Source organism: Lissotriton vulgaris, chromosome 9 (assembly GCF_964263255.1).
Source record: "Lissotriton vulgaris chromosome 9, aLisVul1.2, whole genome shotgun sequence".
In the NCBI taxonomy this organism is placed as follows: domain Eukaryota; kingdom Metazoa; phylum Chordata; class Amphibia; order Caudata; family Salamandridae; genus Lissotriton; species Lissotriton vulgaris.
The window spans coordinates 188,204,379-188,225,081 of NC_141697.1; the positions used below are offsets into that span (position 1 = coordinate 188,204,379).

Here is a 20,703-nt window from a genome sequence, read left to right on the forward strand (position 1 = left end):
CGTTGACTTCTCTGTGAATTTTGGTCAATAAGAAACCGCAAAACTTTTGCTAAGGCAAGGAATGCATAAATTACCTGGCTCGTGGAAGCTCTCGTCGTTTGACAGGGTGTTGGACAAAATGAGTATTAATGCTTCTTTAAATTGGTCAAAGTGTACCTTTAAAACAAAACAAAAAAACTAGCATAAAACAGAGGGCAACTTATACAAGTCTTAATTAACAGCCTTACAATGCTATCATTCACAATTATTTGTTTTAACTGGGTTTAGAGGTTAACATGCATCTGAACTTTAGAGCACAGTGTCATAGCATAGACTACAGTGAGACTGCAGTGGCATAGAGTAGATTGTTTTGGAGTAGAGTGAAATGGTGCAAGGTAGAGTATAGTGGTGCAGGGTACAGTGCAGTGGCATAGAGTAGAGTGGTGTAGAGTAGCACAGCATTGATTGTAGAGGCATAGAGTGGAGAGGTGCAACTGCACTGCACGCCATTTTACTCCACTCTGTGCCAGAGAGTGGTGGCTTAGTGTAGACTGTTTCAGAGTAGTGACGTAGTGCAGAGTAGAGTGCCACAGGGTAGAGAGAAGTGATGTAGTGTGGAGTTGAATAGAATACAGTAGTTAGTGGCATAGAGTGCAGTGTTGCTGAGTTCCAGATCAAGACAGTAGTGCTGTAGAGTACAGTGTCTTAGAGTGCATTGGTGTTCAGTGCAGGAAAGTGGCACAGAGTAGAGTGGCAGAGAATGCTGTGAGAGTGCAGTGCTGTAGAGTGTCAGAGTGCAGTGTTGCAGAATATATTGGCGTACAATGCAGTGGTGCAAAGTAGAATGGTATAGAGTATATTGGTTTTGAGTGAAGTAATGTAGACCGCATAGGTGTAGGGTGCATTGGCGGAGAAGGCAGTGGCATAAAGTACAGCAGTGTAAATTTGAGGGATGTAGTGAAGAGTGGTTTACAGTGAGTGGATTGGCAAAGAGTGGACTACAGTGGTGCAGATTGCAGTGGCAGAGAAAACTGTTTCAGAGTAGAGTGAAGTGGTATAGAGTAGATTAGAGTGGATTGGTGTAGAGCCCACTGGCATAGAGTGTAGCGATGCAGAGTAGGGTGGCATAGAGAGCAATGTTGCAGAGTAGAGTCAAGACGTAGGTTGAACTAGTAGAGTGGAGTGCTGGGGAGCGGTATAAGAGTGAAGTGATGCGGTGTAGAGTGTACTGGAATAGAGTAGAGGTGCAGAGGCATAGAGTGGAGCAGAGAGCAGTGACAAGAGTGCAGTGGTTCAGAATAGAGTGGCATCCAGTGAAGTGACCTAGAGCACGATGGTGCAGAGCGACATAGCATGCAGTGAAGTATAGTCCAGTACCAGAATACAATGTTGTGGAGTACAGTGGAGTAAAGAGCAGTGGTGCAAAGTAGTTGGCGTAGGTACAGTAGCGTAGGGTGGATTGATTTTGGGTAAAGTGGTGTAGAGTGAACTGGCACGAAGTGCAGTGGTATAGAGTAGTATTGCGCTCAGTGGCACAGCGTACAGTGGCATGGCAGAGCATAAAGTGAAGTGGCACAGTGTAGAGTGCAGTGGTGTGGAGTGGCGCAGCATAGATTGTTTCAGAGTAGAGTGAAGTGGAGTGGTGCAGGTTACAGTATAGTGGTGCAGGGTTGAGTGCAGTGGCTTAAAGCAGAGTTTTCAAAGAGGAGTAGAGACACAAAAAGTGCAGAAGCATAGAGTGCAGTGGAGTAGCGTGAAATGAAGGGGCATAGAGTGGAGTGGTATATAGAAGTGGTGTAGAATGCGGTGGTACATAGTAGAGTGAGGTAGAGTGCACTGGCACAGAGTGCCGTGGTGCAGAGTGCATTGGGGTAGAGTAAAGAAGAGTGGCGTAAAGGGCATTGGTGTAGAGTGCAGAAGAGTGGCGTAGAGTGAATTGGCGTAAAGTGGCAGACAATTCAGCTGCAGAGTGTGGTGCTGCAGAGTAGAGTGTCTGAGTGCAGCGGAGTAGAGTACAGTGGTATAGAATGCATGTGTGTAGATTGCAATGGTGTAAAGTGGTACAGAGTAAAGCGTCGTAGAGTGCAATGGTGTAGAGTGGAGTGGCTTAGAGTGTAGTGATATATAGTAGAGTGTAGAGGCATACAGTGCAGTGATATAGAGTGCAGTGGCTCAGACTTCAGTGGCAGAGTAGATTGTTTCAGAGTGGAGTGAAGTGGCCTACAGGGCAGTGGTATAGAGTAGAGTGTTGTGGGGTGGGGAGGTGCAGAGTAGATTAGAAAGGCTTAGAGTAGACTGGTGTAGAATTCAGTGGCATCAAGTAGAGTAGCAGAGTGCAGAGTTGCAGTGTATACTGTAGTAGAGTGCACTGGCGCAGAGTAACGTGGCGCAAAGTAGAATAGAGAGGCGTAGAGTATAGTGGCATCGAGTGATTTGGTGCAAGGTAGGTTGGCATAGAGTGCATTGGCTTTGAGTAAAGAGATGTAGAGTGCAGTGGCATAGAGTGCAGTGTTGCAGAGTGGCATGGAGTGGTGTAGAGAGCAGTGGCGCATAGTAGAGAGGGGTATATTGCATTGGCATACAGTCAGTCAAATAAGGTTTATTAATCGGCCTTACAGCCTTAAAAGCAGTACAAAAAGTTACAATAAAAGGCAAAATTCTGGGTATTCCATGACCAACAGAAATAAAAAACAACATTAAATACATAAAATAACGCAAGTAAATCTCAGACAGTAAGATTATAAAGTTAAAACTATAAGATAAAAATGCCCTAAAAATCTGATAAAAAGTCCGACGAACAGTACATTTAGATAATCAGATAATTACAATATTATAGGCTAAGACTTTTACCAACAGGTGGAACCTATAAACATCCCACGTTTCAGGTCTGTGGGGGAGAGGCAAATACTACACGTCTCCCTATTCCCATTAATTTAATCTTTGCACTTCTAGTACACCACATTGAAAATAAAAACCTGGAAGTGACCAATGCCATCATAAAGGATGTATCGTATTTTAGAATTCTATAGACCTCAAGATAATTCCTAAAGCCCAGGTTCTTACATAATTGAACAATCCATTTAACTCTGGCCTTTTTGTATTGAGGGCAGAATAGCAAAACATGCAGATCAGAGAGTACACTAGTGTCGCACCCTGGACAACCCTGAATAGGGGTGGGTGCGCCTATCCACTTGTTAGTGTAGGCCCTAAGTGGGAGTGTTCCATATCTGAATTGTAGATATAATTTCTTAGCCAAAAGAGGCTGTATTTGGTCAAAGAACTGCTCAAAATGATAAACAGACTTTACCTCCAAGAATCTAGAACTCAAAACACCTAAAGTACTATTTCGTGATAGGCTAGCCAAGCGATATTCCTTAAGGGCAGATGCAAGGGCTTTTTCTTAGATAAGGGGACATGTCTGTTCTGGTAGAAGCCAGATATCTGGCCTCCCTATTTCGTAGCACAGGTTTCTGACATGGGTGATCCAAGGGATCTTCCGCACCCCCAAAATAGATAACAGGTCCTTAAGTTCCTCTCTGTAACTGGAGAGCTTGGGCGTACTCCAAAGACGTCTCCAGAAAAGAAGGGGGCGATTGGCAGATATGTCCAAAATAGGGACCGTGCCCAGATCAAGTCGCAAAGGGAGGATGGGGGTGCTCTGGGGGAGTCTTAAAAGACATCTGAGGAAATCGTTCTCAGTCAAAGCAAGAGGATTAGCGCTAACATGTCCCCAGAGTTCAACCCCATAAAGTGCTCCTCCCCTGGCTTGGGTCTTATAGATTTCCAATGGGGGACCTAGGATTTTCTAGGAGAAGTCGTTGTAAACCTTAAGAATACCCCTGGATGCTTGTGCCAGCTTCAGGTTGGCTTTAGCGACTTGTGTCCCCCAATCCATCAGGTCATTCAGGGTCACCCCTAGGTAGTCAAATGTTGAGGTTCTCTCAAGGGCCATACCATCTATATGGGAGTGAGGGCAATTTACTGTGTTGGCTCGTAAGACCATGTATTTAGTTTTGGAACGATTGATCTCCAAATTTCTATTTTTACAAAATTGACAGAATGCTTCCAATGTTTGCTGGATGCCCATAGATGATTTTGACAGAAGAAGCGTGTCATCCGCGAACATGAGAGCAGGGATCTTACGATCTGCCAATCGAGGAGAATCTAAATCTTTCTTGCCCAGAAGGTCAGCTATCAGGCCATTCAGAAAAAGAGAAAAGAGGGTGGGGGCCAGGACACACCCTTGCCTGACCCCCCTTTCCACAGGGAATGGTGCAGAAAGTTCCCCCTTTTTCCCATACCGTACCCTTGCAAAGGTGTCATGGTGCAGCGTTGTCGCAGGTGGCAGATGTATAAAGGAATACCCATATCTTTCAATATGCCCCAGAGCTAATCTCTTTGGACCAAATCAAATGAAGCTCTTAGGTCAACGAATATCAGATACAAACTACCCCCCTCCATAACCACAGCTTTCCAGTGAATTAGTTGGAGTCTAAATAGTTGGTCGATGGTGGAGACCTTAGCACGGAAGCCAGCCTGTAAGGGGGTGAGAATCTGATGCTCGTCCATCCAAGTCTGCAGCCTTGATAATAAAAAGCGGGCAAACAGTTTTTGAAGGATGTCGATTAAGCTGATTGGGCGATAATTTGCCAGGTCAAGAGGCGAGCCCTTTTTGAATATGGGTATAATTTCTGGCCCAAGCCACGTGTGAGGAACCTCCATGCCCTGAAGAATAGCATTAAACAGCCCCCAAATGTAGGGAGCCCATACCTTCGGTTCACTGCGAAACAGGTCTCCCGGGATCCTATCCAAACCCGGGGCTTTTCCTGAGGGTATGCTCTTCAAAACCGCAACTACTTCTTGCATAGTGCAGGGCGGGGCTATCGAGTTAGAAGTACCGGGATCAGAGGAGACAGATGTTCCCTTAGGTGTAGAGGGGGCGGTGAAAAGTGGCCTATTGGTTTGGGAATACAGATTTTTAAAGTGAGAATTCCAAACCTCTTCGCTTAAGTTAGGCACTATGGCGTCAGAACCCTCAACGTTACCAGTTTTAACTAGATTCCAAAGGCCCTGTAGTCACGGCAGTCGAGTGCAAATTTAATGAACGCCCATCTGTCATCCTCCCACTCTTGCTTTGCCTGGGCGATTAAGTTAGTTTCTTGCTGTTCTGATGTTAGTGTTTTGTCCACTTTTTATGTGTCTTAAAAGGGCACTTTTCACCAATCTACAGGAAGTATTAAACCAAGGGTTGGAGCGCGTTGAGCGGGCCTTGGAATTGGCGGTTGTATAAAAGAAAGTTGCAATTTTATTGAGGTCTTAATGGATGTTCTTTAGGGCAAGTTGATGTGGTGGGTCGAGTTTTTCCACTGGGGAGGTGGAGACATTCTCTAGAAAAGGGAGAGCATATTGGTATAGTGTAGCTACCTTATCAATTGATTGGATATGCTTACCCCATCTGATTAGTCTACCACCAGCAATAGCAATTAGATTCGTTAGAGACGGAAGCTCTTCAGAGGGGGACATTTGGCTATGCACCATCAGGAGCTTTAATTCCAATAACAAAAGATTATGGTCGCTATCGTGTCTGGTATTTACATTGAAACCCTTGCTATACATCCAGAGTTCAATGTTGACCATTATATAATCTATCGTGGTGCCTCTGCCTGGTCTATTGAATGTAACTTTGCCTGGTATATCAGAAGAAAATCTTCCGATACAGGCTTTAAGGGAGTGGGAGATTGTAAGCTTATTTAGCTGGAGAGCTAGTGGGGTCCAGCCCCTTGTGGGATACATAGTGCATTCTGGGATGGACCATGCAGAATCCTCTTCCTGGGTGTATTAATACCGTCTAAAGGTTTGTAGTGACAGTTTAAGTCCCCACCCTAATAGGTTATGAGATAAGGCAGGGAGAGTAGAAAGAAATTGATCTAACTTATTTAAAGCAGGGGTTGCCTGGGAGGAGGGAGTGGGAAGTGAGTAGACATTGACTACTGCTACCTTTAAGCCATCTGTAAAGGAGAGGAGAATGCAAAGGATGTCAAGGGAGTGAGTATCAATCACTTTTGCTGAGCAACCCAGATGAGTTCCCACCCAAATACAGAGTCCCCCGGATGGACGTCCCCTCGCCCCCAGACTTGCAGGAATAAAATAAGTAGCAAACCCAGGTCTGTGTGGGGCTATCAAGGCCCAAGTTTCTTGGAATAGACAAAGGTCATATTGGTCAATTTACGCCCCTCACTCCGGGTGATCTAGTTTGGAGGCGATACCTGCTATATTCCAAGAAATAAGCATAGTCTTGTTGTCCTCCTTTGGCGGAACGGCGGTGACTGTGAGTGGGCGCCTAGCCATATGGGGACTAGAATAGGCTTTTCCAGGGGAAGCATTGGGACCAGGGGGACATTGAATAGCATTATGTGGTCTCAGTACCTTCCTCCCTTTATGTCCATTTTTTGCTGTGGGGATGATCTCCAACGTTGGCCCCCGCACCTCCAAATGGCTGCCTTCAATAGAGCAAGGTTTTTCCCTCCATCTTTCGAGCATTGATAATGGTCAATCAACATAATTCAAGGAACTGAATCTATTCTCTAGGGAGATGATATTTTCTCTACCCTGTTCTCCATACCGGAGTTGGTGTTGACCAATACTTCTAGTTTTTTTTTTTAAATATATTTTTATTGCAGAGTTAGAAACCACAGAATACAAGTAGTCAGCCAGTGCTCCCGTGACCTCCCACCGGTCAATAGTAGAACACAGATCGTACACAGCCATTCAGCCCGCATCCCGGAGGCCGGGCGGCATGATACTCCACTCAATAGGAAAACATCACTGTGCACGTCCCATAGGGACCATGGTTGATATGTCGTTTTACGTATCTGCTTTTACCCCCCCACCCTCAACAACACTCCGTCAGCCATCCCAGTGGTTATCGGTGGTACCGCCCATGTCGGGTCCTGCCCCGAACACTGTAGGTCTATCATGCCTGGCCGCACCCCCCAGCCATTCCTCACTCCACACAGTACTCCACCATCCTATTAGATTCAAGGTGCCCTGTTGGGCAACCATCTATTTGGCTTCCGACCCACCCCAAACTCCCATCAACCAACCCCCCCGAAGCCACCCCCCCTGGCAACTGCGAAAGGTATATGCCTCGTTCCGACATGTTGGATGGATCCACTACAGTGCGGATTATGATTCTGTTGTGTTCGCCCCGCAGTGTCCGCTGGTCTAATTCCCACCGTCCTCATCCTCCACCAAAGAATCACACAAGGCCTGCACCACTAACTCCCATGCACGCGCCGCATCCAAAGCCTTCTCATTCCCATTCTTGACAGCCTGCTTCATCCGGAGCACACTCTCGCAGTCTGACCACCGCAGCAATTCATTCTTCCATCTACGCAGCGAGGGTCCCCCCCTGGACTTCCAATGCGACGATATTTCCCTTTGCGCCAGTATCAGACCCAGATCAATAAATTTGCTCGTCACCTTGGTGTGTTTGGTGTGCGGGAACCAGAGCAACAGGCATGCCGCCATATCGAAGTCCACCTCCCTGTCAGTCACTTCGTTTAGGAGGTCCCCCACCTCCGCCCAATAGGCCTCCAAGTGCGAGCACCCCCAGAACAAATGGTCCATGTCCGCTCCCGGAGACGAGCACAGTGGGCATCGGGCATCTGGTACCTGAAAGTGCCGCTGTATTTTCTCAGGGGTTAAGTAGGCCCTATGAAGCACGTAGAAATGCACTTGCTGGAAGCACGCATTTCTCGTGCCTTTCCACGTGCGCCGCAAGATGTGGCCCCATGCCGTGTCCGGTATGGGCCGGCCCACACTCTCCTCCCATTTAGTCTTGAGCCTCTGGAGCGGTTCCAGTCCCTCATTCAGCATCCTATTATGGAGGCATGTCACAGCCTTGAACGTACCCGCCGCCATTACCACATACTGGCACGCCATAGTCGTTGTCGGTTCCATGAGCCCCCCTTTCCAGTGCTTCTGTATAGCAGCCACCACTGCCGCGTGCAGAAGGAACCCCCCGTCGGGCAGCCCAAACTGTTCCCGGAGCGCATCGAACGGTGCTAAGGCCCCATCTATGTATAGGTCGCCCACTACCTGTAGGCCCGCCTCCTCCCAGTCCAGCAATGGGGACCAATCTCCCCCGTGCGGCAAGGCCGTCAGCATACCGATCGGGATCTGCGGTGCATAAGGCCGCGTCGCCTTCGCTCTCCGAAGGCTCCTCTGCCAGCACAGCCGGAGCGTCCGTTCCTCCATAGTGAGGCCCCGCAATTCGAGCCTCTGTTGCATGATAATATAGGATAGCACATGGCGTGGTATCCCCCGGTTCCGGTCCTCCTCTGGACCCCTGAACACCCTAGCCACGTTCTGTGTGAGGACCTGCAACTGCGCCGCTAAATAATACAGCTCAAAATCGGGCACAGCCATGCCCCCCTCTATCTTGGGGCGAAGTAGCGTGCTCAGCGCCACTCTACGGCGGCCATGCCCCCATAGGAAGCCAATGATCATTGTCCTCAGGTCTTTGAAGATCCCCTGAGGGATCCAGACAGGCAACGTCCGGAAGCGGGGGAGCGCCACCATTTTTAAAAGCGCGATCCTACCCAGAACCGTCAGCGGGAGGGTCGACCAGAAGGACAAGCTGCCCCTCAGTGCCCGGACACATCGACCAATGTTGCCCTCCAATAGGTCCGCAGTCGCGTGGTAGATGCGGACTCCTAGATAGGTGAAACAAGATGGCTCCCAGACCACACCCAGATCGCCACCAGGGTCGGGCGATCCCGCTCTAAGCGGAAACACACAAGTCTTTGCCCAATTGACCTTGAGACCCGATAGCTGGCCAAAATCCGACAACAGGTCCATCGCACCGTCCAGGGCCCGCGCCGTGTTGTCGAGGTACAGGAGCAGGTCATCCGCATATAACGATATATAATGCCGCTGCTCACCGTTGGCTATCCCCGCGTACCTGTCGCCCGACCTCGCATGGACCTCCAAAGGTTCCATCGCCAGAGCAAACAATAGGGGGGATAGGGAGCACCCCTGTCGCGTGCCCCTACCCACCGGGTATGCCGCCGACACCAGACCGCCCAAGCGCACCCTCGCCGAGGCATATAGGACCTTCGTCCACTGGCGGAACCCCTCTCCCATGCCAAACCTCTCTAACACTCCATCCAGAAAAGACAATTCTAAACTATCAAAAGCCTTCTCGATGTCCACGGACAGGACCGCCGGAGCTCCTTCCCCGTCCAAGATGGCGTCCATTATTCCCACCAAGCGGCGAATGTTCAGCGCCGTGCTCCTCGTGGGTATAAACCCGGCCTGATCCCTGTGCACCAAGCCCGTCATGTGTGGGGCCAGTCTGGTGGCTAGGATTCGGCTCAGAATCTTGTAATCCACCGTCAACATGGATAGCGGGCGATAGGACCGTACATCCGCCGCATCCCTGCCAGGCTTTAAGAGCGGTATAATCAAGGCCTCTCGCATGGACCCAGGCAGTTCCCCGGCCTCAAAAGCTTCCGTATACACTACCAGAAGCCTGGGGGCCAAGCTGTCGACATATTGTTGGTAAAATTCAATTGGCAATCCGTCCACCCCGGGTGTTTTATTACGAGCCATGTGTTTAATGGCCACCCGTATTTCAGTGAGCGTGATCGGGCCACCCAGCTCCTTCGCGTCCTCTTCGTCCAGGACCGGAAGCTGCCTCTCCCCCAGGTAGTCTGCAATGTCCTGAACCCCCACTCCCAGCTGACTCTGGTATAAACCCTCATAGTACACCCTGAAACATTCCAACACCGCTGCCTGGGAGTGCACCATCTCCCCCCGCGCAGTACTAATGCTGAGGACCGGGCAGCCCTTAAGTTCCGGGTTAGCTAATCTGGCCAAGAGTGTGCCCACCTTGTCCCGTTCCGCATGTGCTCTGACGATATACTGCCTGTAGTCGTAACACCTCAAACGTTCTGTCTCGGTGGCAACCACTTCCTTCGCTTCCAGTAACTGGGTCTGCAAGTCCGGCCTAGCCGGCCTGCGGCGCTCCAAGTCCCTCAAAGTCTCCTCCGCTTTCATGAGCGCATTCAACACAGTCGTGCGAGCATTCGAAAACCTACCCAGACACACCCCTCTCACCACCACTTTCATTGCATCCCATTCCGTGGACCTACTCGTAGCCGTGCCCTCATTCACGCCGAAATAACTATCAATGCCTTGCTGGACCGCGTCTCTGAACACAGAATCCTCTAGCGTCTCCGGCCGAAGCCGCCATGTTGGTATCGCTGAGCGCTCCCGCTGCCACTGAATGTGCACCAATAGGGGGTTATGATCCGAGATGGTCCTAGCCAGGTACTCCGTATGAGAAATCAAGGGGGCTAGGGACCCTCCACAGAGCACCGAATCTATCCTGACATGCAGATCGTGGAGAGCAGAATAAAAGGAGTAATCCCTGGCGTTTCTGTGCTGCTCCCGCCAAACATCCAGCAACCCCCATCTATCCTGCCAGTCCTTCCTGTGCAAGGCCAACCTGCGTACCGGGGAGTCCACCAGGGGGGGATGGGACCTATCCAGAGCCACATCCGTGATCGAATTAAAGTCCCCCCCTAACACTATCGGGCCCGCCAGGAAAGAGGCCAAGGACCCCGAGAGGCCATCAAAGTATCGAGCTTGATCAGTGTTCGGCGCATACACACAGCAGAGAACCACATCTCTTCCATACAACCTCCCCTCCACCGCCACGAACCGGCCATCAGGGTCCACCACTTGATTCAGCACTTGAAAGGGTATCCCCGCCCTCACCCAGATCAACACCCCCCTGGCATACGCTGAATAAGTGGTGCCAATTACCAGGCCCCGCCATCTTTTTTGCAATGCAGCGCACTCTTTTTTGGTGAGATGAGTCTCCTGTAGCATAGCGATCTGAACCCCCCTACGCACCAGGTATGCATGAACTTTGTGACGTTTCACCATAGTACGCAGCCCCCGGACATTCCACGTCAGGCATTTCAAATTAGGTAATGTCCCCATTCCAACATCGAACAGTCCGATTCAAATAATAAAGGTTCATAACCCCCCCAATGCAGTTGCCCCCCCCCCAAACACACCCGGAACAGAAAAACTCCCCAAACCCCACTCCCCAGGACAGAGCACACAAACCCAATGGCCGCCCCCATCCAAACCTTGAACCAACTTCCCACACTCTTACCCTGTGGTCTCCACCACAGCAGGCCTTAAGGGCCCAAGGGGGGTGAGTCACCGCCGATCCCAGCTAGCGGAGCCCGCGTCCCGCGCCTTCATCCCCCACTAGGCACTCAGCCCCCATACCCAGCAACCCGCTCTTCACCAACAGGATACCACCCTACCATGAAGTCTCGATCAAGTCCCAAAACAGTCTCAGCCGCAAAATATTCCATCCGATGTTTGTGGGGTCACTATCGGCCCCTTCGAGCTTTCCGCCTCAGAGAGTTCTTCTCCCGTCCTGCTGCCTTCCCCGCCTGAGTCCGATTCTGCCAGTTCACTAGTCTGTTGCGACCCCGTAATGGCCGCCGTCGCTGCGAGTGCATCCCTCTTCACCGCCTCCATTTGAGCCTCTCGCTTCTCCCGCTGGCGCCTGTTGCGGGACCTGATGCGCTGCGATTGCCTAATCCGGGGCGGCTTAGGCTGATCTCGCCTACTTTTATGCGACCTGTCCGTCCCCGCTCTGTACGACTCCAGCCATTGCCAAACTTCGTCCGGAGTCTGAAAAAAGTGCGTAGTGCCATCCAGTATGATCCGCAGCTTGGCCGGGTAGAGCAGGGAATATTGGATGCCCTCCTCCCGGAGCTCCTTCTTCACCGCTAGGAACGATGCCCTGTTCTTCTGGACCGCTTGGGTGTAGTCCGGGAAAATTGTGACCTTACTGTTCTCCACCTCATATGGGCCCGACATCCTAGCCCGCTGGATGAGGAGATCCCGGTCCTTGTAGTGGAGGAGCCGCACCACCATCGGTCGGGGGGGGGGCGGCCAAGCCCCGGCGGGCGAGCAGGTACCCGGTGAGCTCGCTCCAGAGTGAAGAAAGGAGTAAGCCCCTCCGGCAGCACCACTGTGCGGAACCAGTTCTCCATATAGGCCACCGCATCTTCCCCCTCAATCCGTTCCGGCAGGCCTACGACCCGTACGTTGTTCCGTCTATTGCGGCCTTCGGCATCCTCCGCCCGTCGTTCCAGCGAGTCTAGCCGGGCCAAAATATCCGTGATCCTGTGTTCCGCCGTCACCACCGACGGCTTCAGGTCCAGCAACAGTTGGTCATGGTCCTTGACCCTGTCCGCCAGCTTCGCGTGGTCCGCTCGTAGGAGCCCCAGGCCCGTGGCCACTTGGGCAATATCTTGATGCAGCACCTCCTTGGTCGAGGTGATCGCATCTAGTATGGCATCCAAACGTCGGTTCAGACGCTGCTCCTGGTCCAACTCCGGCGAAGGAATCTCGCCCATCCGAGTTGATGTCGCCGGGTCCCCCTCAGCGCGCTTCTCGGCCATCGGCCCTCCGATCGCCGCCATTCCAGGGTGCCGCGTCACAGGCCCAAGTGCCCGTCTAGTGTCTGTGCTCGTGGTTCCGTGCCGGCTCCCCGGCACCGGGCAGTGTCCAATGTCGCCGCCGATGCCCTCAGGAGCAATGACCAGCTTGGCGAGCCCTGTTCAGCCGACCCCCTCGGAAGCCTAAGGGGGAAGGAGAGATCTCGGGACGGCGGCCAGCGAGGGTTCCCAAGGACTGGGCGGGACGGGTCAACGTCCTCTGGTCTTTGGGCACAGCACCGTTGATCCTAGTGCCCCGATCTATCTGTTGCAGGATCTCCTGCCAGTCGGCGACAACTCGGCTCAAAACTGAAGTCCGGGGCCGCCCGGTCTCATCGCCGCCATTTTCTTCTCACTCTCGGCAACACCTCGGCCGTCTCCTCAACTCGATCTCCTCGGGGCCAGCAGTCCCCCAGCGACTCGCCGATCGTGCCCGGCTGTCCCCTTACACTTCAGAGGGCAGGTGCGTCGCCTCCGGGTCGCCCAGGGTACCGAAAACAGGAGAATTAGCGGGATTCCGCGCGGAGCTGCGAGCTCACGCCGCCATCCCGATCGGCGTCCAAGCCACGCCCCCCCAATACTTCTAGTTGATGGGTCTGGAGGATAAAAGTAGCCCAAGGGAAGTGAGTGAATTGTGCCAGATAAGTTGTTACAACCCCTGTCGAGTATGTGATTGACTACCCCTCAGTCCCGGAAATGTATCACCATGCAGTCCCCGTCAATGTCAATACGTTTCAACCCCAGCCATCTGACTCTGCGGGCGAACAGAATTTCTCCCTGAGCAGGTCCTGTAAGTGGTCTATTCCTATTTAGCCAATAAATGAACTTATTTTTGAGCTCAGAAAAGGTTTCGGTTCGCTCAGGCTTTAACGATGGTACCCCTGCAAGTACGACTACATAGGGGGGTGCTGCTGGGGTAGGTCCAGACAGGGTAATTGGTGGTGGTGTTCACTGGTATTCGGGTTGTGTATACTTCCAAGTGGGACTGCTGGCTGGACAGGAAGGTTCAATTTGTTACCATGGAAGTTATTTCGAGGGTTTAAAGGGATAGCCTCACTAGTATTAGACAGGCAAGGTTGGGTTGAGGTAGGAGCAGGGGAACAAAGAATCGTTTGAGATGGCGCCTGGACTGGCCTTTCAACATGGGGACCGTTAGAAATAACACTTGATGAAAAATGGTGATTGCTTTGAGTCAGTATCAGCAATGTGGGACCCATTTGGAGCTATAGAATGGCTACCTCCCACACCCTTTGTGTTCAGCAGTGTAACAACCTTGTCGATCCGACTCATCACAGTTTTAAACTGCGCCTTGATGAGTTGTTTGAGATGCGCTTGCAAATCAATTAGTAAGTGGGCTCGCCAAACAGGAGGGGTAAATGCAAAGTTTGTGGGCACTGTGCCCACCTGAGGACCTTCTGGTTCTTTGACAACTACTGGGGTTTTGTTAGCGAGAGTGCCTTTCTTATGTCTAGTGTGGCGTTTATAGCTCCTGGTAGTAACTTTGGAAGCTTTTACAATGGGGGGTGTAGCTGTTAGTGTGACATTTTTTTGAGGCTGGGCACATGGAAGCTCACCGATGGATAGGTTGAGGATAATACCCGGTGATTTAGGGGGTATTGAAACGGGAGACCCTTGTGTCAACGGAACGTTAGAGATTGATGGAGTGATTGACAGACGACATTCGGTGCTCTCTATGGCGCTTGACATCGTTCCAATGTCTTTTTGGAGCATTTTATCAATATCAGTTGGATTAGTGGGTAAGCCATTTAAAAGAGTTTTTGCTGTGTCTGAGGGCATGAGCTTATGGGATTGGGGGGGGGCGTGGCTTGGATGCCGAGGAGGTAGGCAGCGTGAGCCCGGAGCTCCGCGCCCGATCCTGAAAATTATCCTGAAAACCTGATCGGACCCCAGCAAAACTGATAAAATCCGATATTTAAAGACATCACGGAGGGTGCGGCGCCTACAGCGGTCGACCCAAGGCTGTCCCCGGCCCAGAATTTTGGATTTGAAAGTTCGTATCAGGCGTGAAGTCATCGAGCCAAGATGGCGGCTGTGGCCTGAGACAAAGGAACGACGGGGACACGAGACCGGACTCCCTTACTGGACTACTGCTATTGGTGTTGAGGGAGTTGGCGGGTACTCCTCGACTACTTCGGGGGTCTCGAGCGGACCTTTCTCGCACTAACGAGAGTGGCTGGGAGTCGAGCCTTTGGGAGTGTGAGTGGTGGAGGCGACAACATGGCGACAGCCCTGTGACGATGGCCCCGGCCCTTTGAGCACCACTGGCGCCGGACGGCTCAACGGCTCATCGGGGACCCCCAACCCCAGGAGGCGGCTTTGGCCTGAGTGTTTGGAGCGGAGCTCAAGGCACGGAACACAGAGGGCCTATTTGCTACTACTGAACGGGGACTTTCCTAGGGGCGACGCCCTGCAGAGTGGAGAGAGGGTGAAGAGGTGACACCGGAGGCCGTCACTCTTTACAGCCCAGATGGGGAAGACGAAAGGGAAGGGGGATGGTGCGACCGACACTGAGGCTGCGGAAGGAGCGGATCGGGACCAGTCTGCTCTTCAACGTATGCAAGACCGTATATTGGAGGCCATCTCCACCACAAAGGACGCCCTGCAGCAGGACATAGCTCAGGTGGCGACGGGCCTGGGCCTCCTGAAGGCAGACCACGATAAACTTAAGGACAGAGTGAAGTCTGTGGAAAGCACAGTTCAAGAGTTGGCCCCGGACCATGCAGCGGTAAAAGCACAGATGGCGGATGTGATGGATCGGCTGAAGGTGCTGGAGCGGAGGGCTGGGGATGCGGAAAACCGAAATAGACGCAATAACGTGCGCCTCGTAGGCCTGCCGGAAAAAATTGAAGGTGACGATATGGTGGGCTATCTCGACAAATGGTTACGGACTGAGGTGGCACCGGAGGGATTGTCCCCTTTCTTCTCCCTCGAACGGGCCCATAGGGTGCCAGCCAGGCCCCCGGCCCCGGGCCTCCCACCTCGCCCGGTGGTGTTCAAGTTGCTCCACTACAGAGACAGAGACTGGTTGTTGCAGAGGGCGAGGGAAGCAGGACCTTTTCAGGTGGATAACAGGGTCACCATGTTCCCAGATTACACGTTTGAGACTCAGAAGCTCAGGGCCAATTTCCTGTCCCTTAAGCGGGAGCTCCGTGATGAGGGCATTAAATATTCCCTGCTCTTCCCAGCGAAGTTGAGTGGTGGTGGATGAAAAGGCACTCTTCTTTACAACCTCGGCGGACGCCTGGGCCTGGTGGGACACTTACAAAGCGGGGACGGATGGCGCCAAGGCCAGGGCGGTGGAGGCTAGAGTAGCACAGCCGATCAGGAAATCCCAACGGATCCGGAGGAATTGTCGGAGGACTGGCAGACCTTCAATATCACAAACGGACACGGAGAGGCAGGCGGCCCTGCAGGCAGTGGTGAACTTATCTAGCGCAACCAGGAGCCAGTCCGGGAAGGGCACGGAGTCGGAGGAACCAGGTACGGGGTCGGAGACGGGACTCTCGGAATTTGGTGGAGCCAAAGGCCCTATAGTGACGCCTCAAACTTCGGAGGAGATCCTTGAGGCGTGATACGCTGGACAGAAGGAGCGGCCTGCTGGTTAGGCACTGGGGCACTGAGCCCGTGGGTGCGGAACACGGTTATTTGGGGTTTCGAGATGCTGTAATGTGGGGATTGTGGGGCGGAATGTGCGGGATTGATTTGCTTTCACGAACCTTTCGCATCGATCCGCGCCCTACTGGCCCTTACGGTCATCGCAGTGGAGACTGCGAACACTAGTGCCTTTCTTTGAGGGGTGGTTGGGCGTGACAGTTTGGATGGGGGTACTTCCAATTGTGGGGGGGCCTGTCCTGGGGGGGTTGGAATCGAGAGTAGTTGGGGTTGCTCTGGATGTTGTTTCTAGATGGGGGGGGAATTTTTCTATTTGGAGAGGGAGGGGGGGACAGTCCCTGGTCGGTAAGCGTGCGTGGTCAATGATTTCTATTGTTCTGTCTGTGTGTGCGAAGGGGAATGGCTAGTACTGGGGCTTTGAAATGTGTGACCTGGAACGTGCGGGGTATGCAGATCATGACACGTAGGCACAAGGTTCAGGCGTACCTCAAGCGTAGGGGGGTGCACATAGCTTTCTTGCAAGAGACACATCTTAACAGGCAAGAAGGGATTGCGCTGCAGAGGCGGTGGAGGGGGCAGTTGTTAAACACAACGTATTCAGCCTTTGCAAGGGGGACGCTGATTTGGATACGTGCGGGGGTCCCCTTCCAAGTCACTGAAACACTGGTGGACCCTGAGGGTAGATATGTAGCGGTGGAGGGGAGGCTGAGGGGCAGGGTAGTATCCCTCTGTAGCGTGTACGATCCCAATGTGGATTTACCCGCATTTTTGTCCACACTTTCGGGCAAACTGGCGAGTTATTTGGCAGGGCCGATGCTCCTAGGGGGGGATTTTAATTCGGTGGCAGATGTGGTTTTGGACAGGTCCCATCCCCCGCTGCGCGCGTCCCCAGCACATAGGATGGCCAAGCGCAGGCTGGAGTGGCAGGAGAGTTGGGCTCTTAAAGATGCTTGGAGGACACTGCACCCCACCACTAGGGATTACTCCTTTCACTCGCATTTGCATGATCTGCATGTTAAGTTGGACGCGTTTCTGTGCTCATCGCATGTGCTTTCCACGGTGGGTGGGGCGGAATATTTGGCTCGGACGATGTCGGACCACAATCCTTTGTTGTTGTCCCTGAACTGGATGGTGGAAGTTAACTGCGTGCCAACATGGCGATTGCAACCTGACACCTTGGATGACTTGCTTTTTAGGGAGGCCCTTGGGGAACGTATAGAGCGTTACTTTGAGGAGAACAGTGGCTCCGCCTCCACTAGGGCGGTGGAGTGGGATGCGTTTAAAGTGGTGGTGCGGGGGCACTGTATTGGGAACGTGGCCGGGGCCCGCAAGACTTTGATGGATGATCTGGAGAAGGCAGAAAAACGGTTGAGGGAGATGGAGAGGGGTCGCCCGAATCACCCGGAGCTACAGGAGGAGCTTAGTGGTGCCAGGGAGGCGCTAGCGGTGGAACTGGAACGGCTGCGTAGCTTTGACCATAAAACGTACATGACGAAGGCGCATGCGGAAGGTGACAAGGCGGGGTCAATGCTGGCGTGGCTTGCCAACCCAGTCAGGCGGGGCATGCCGATCATGATGATCCAGGAAGTGGGGGAGGAGCCTTGCCATACCCAAGCCGGGATACTGGACAGGTTCCGGGCGTACTATGAAGGTCTATACGAGAGCGGGGAGACGGGCGGGGCGGACGAGCTGGACGTCTTCCTGGACGGATTACAGCTACCGAGATTGGAGGAATCGGAGGCTGAGGAGTTGGGTCGGCCCATTACGGTCGGGGAGATAGGGTGTGCAGTAAAGCAGATGGCCAGAAATAAAACTCCGGGTCTTGACGGTCTCCCGATCGAGTTCTATAGTAAATATCTGGAGTACCTCGCCCCTCAGCTGCAATCAGTTTACAACGAAGCGCAATCGCGAGGTCGGCTCCCGGGCTCCATGTGTGAAGCCCTCATGATCCCGCTGTTAAAACCGGGCAGGGAGGGGGCGGCTTTATCCTCCTACCGTCCGTTGTCCATGCTCACGACGGACTATAAGATCCTAAGTAAAATCCTAGCGAACAGGCTACTGGTCCACATGACTGGCCTTGTTCATAAGGACCAGTGCAGCTTTATCCCTACACGTAACACCACTCATAATATCCGCAGGCTTACAAGATTGATGGGGGCCCACTGGCTGGACGCCATCTCTCCATTTGTACTCTCTATTGACATCGAGAAGGCCTTCGACAGTCTTGAATGGGGATACTTATATGAGGTGATGCGGCGCTTCGGGCTGGGGGATGGATACATAAACTGGACCAAAGTCCTGTACACCGATGCAGTAGCTAGAGTCCGGGTTGGCACATTGATCTCGAAGCAGTACCCCGTCCGGCGAGGCACTAGGCAGGAGTGCTCCCTCTCCCCCCTCCTGTTTGCCCTGGCGATGGCACCCTTTGCTGTAGAGGCCAGATCGGGCCGCCACTACGCCGGATTGCTATATAGGGACAGGCCGCATCTCATCTCATTGTACGCGGATGACCTGCTGATGTTCTTGGCAGACGCGGGCACAGAGCTTCTAGGGGCGAGACGGCTGCTAGGGCGGTTTGGGCAACTATCGGGCCTGAGGGTCAATTGGCCTAAATCCTGTTTATTCCCCTTAAGATTGGGAGAACCGTGCCCTCTCACGGCGCAGGAACTCCAGTGGGAACCACATTGTTTGCATTATCTGGGAGTCTACGTCTACCACACCCCGGCGGATATGCTGGATGGCAACATCACCCGTTGTATCACTGCCCTGAGAGGGAGTATGGATTTCTGGTCCACTCTTCCGCTGTCCCTGGCTGGTCGGATCTCCCTACTTAAGATGGTGGCTCTGCCCAGGCTGCTGTATTACTTCAGGACGCTCCCGGTATGGATCCCAAGCTCTGTTTTTCGGCACCTAAGGTCTCTGGTCATAGCGTTCCTATGGGGCACAGGGAGGAGGCGCATAGCGCTGGACACCCTACTGCGTCCCAAGGATGAGGGAGGCTTAGCGGTGCCTGATTTTGAAGGGTATTATCTAGCGGCACAGTTGCAGGTTTTCACCCAGGAGGTTGCGAGGGTATATAGAGGCCCGGAGCATGCTAGAGAAGAAGGTACTCTGCGGCATGTGCTGGCGTACATTACACTGCACCAGAAGCTCTTAGTCAGAGACCTGACGGTGGAGGAACAGACATTCCGACTCTGCTGGAATCGGGCGCGCAAACGAGCGGGGGTCCGCCTTATGTATGCTCCTGAAATCCCGTTGGGGATGGTTACGGCCCTCCCTCATGGAGGGGACTGGTCGCGGCTGTTAGGGTGGGAAGAGGCTGGGATCCAGATGCTGGGCGACTTATATGAGGATGGGGTGCTGCTCCCGTTTCAGGAACTGCAAGAGCGGTTCGACCTACCGCGGGGCGACTACCTGTTGCATGCGGCGGTCACGGGCGCCATGCAGGCTCATTGGGGGGGAAGGTCTGCAGGAACCGGGCACCTCTATGGCATGTCAGTACACGATGATGGCAGCCGGGACCTTTAAGGCTATCACCTGTTTATACTCCAGAATGTTGCGGGAGGCTCTGCAGCCTCTCGCGGCTCTGAAGGCCAAGTGGGAGTTGGACCTTCAACTGGAGATTCCTGATATGACCTGGGGCCAGCTGCTGCGACGGGCGCGGAAAAGTTCGAGAAATGCCAGGTTTCAGCTAATCCATTTCTATGTCATTCATAGGGCGTACCTCACACCGGGGAAAATACGACAATACTTTGGGGTGGAACAGGCTGCCTGCCCCAGATGCAATACAGTTGGAGCAGACTTGGGTCACATGTTATGGGATTGCCCTGCCTTGGGAGATTACTGGCAGGAGATTAGGAGGGCCCTCAACAATGCAACGGATAGAGACATTCAGTACACCAAAGCAGTGGGGGTCCTCCACTGGTTTCCACACACGCCTAAGAATAAAAATACCAGCAAATTCATAGATTTGGGACTGATCCTTGCTAAGCGGGAGATAACGAGAAATTGGAAATCAAGGACGGGACCCACATTTAAAAGATGGTATGGTGAATGTTTGCGGTGGGCGGCGTGTGAAAGCACCTTGAGGTACCAGGTGGCTTGGAGAACGAATGATGAGAAGGCTATGGAGAGGGCGACTGCATGGGAATTGATGGTACAGGCGCTCCGAGAGGCCGCCGACGAGGAGCATGAGGAATTGGAGGAATTGGGTACTGCCAACCCCGTCACCTTACCGGGGGACGCACCTTAGTGAATGTATGAACTTCCTACGCCACACCAGACTCTTTCCAATAGTGATTTTATACAGCGCGACCACGGGGGGGGGGGTTGTTGAAATTGTTGGGTTGTTGGGGGTCGATGTTTGTTGGGGTGGGGGAGGGGCGAAAACCACAAAAGCAACCCACTTTTTCTTTTGCGGTAATGACGTCAGACACTGTAAGATACAGCAAGGACTGTTATATGGATGGAGGCTGAACTGTCCTCGGTATGGGGACGTGCCACTCAGTACGGAGGTTGACAATCACTGTGTTTTCTTGCTATGTTTCTGATTGCA

General features: G+C 52.7%; 1 protein-coding gene across 7 annotated transcripts in view; it reads right to left on the bottom strand.

Annotated features, from left to right (window-relative positions):
* Positions 1–20,703, bottom strand: part of NIN (ninein) — a 321,323-nt gene that overhangs the window by 244,984 nt on the left and 55,636 nt on the right. For all 7 annotated transcript variants that reach the window (XR_015299899.1, XR_015299898.1, XM_086937310.1 and 4 more), the window contains exon 3: positions 75–156. Coding sequence is in view for 5 of the 7 variants with exons in the window: in XM_086937310.1 (XP_086793436.1) it covers positions 75–156 (82 nt within the window). In the remaining 2 variants the exon portion in view is untranslated. The remainder of the gene's footprint in view (positions 1–74; positions 157–20,703) is intronic.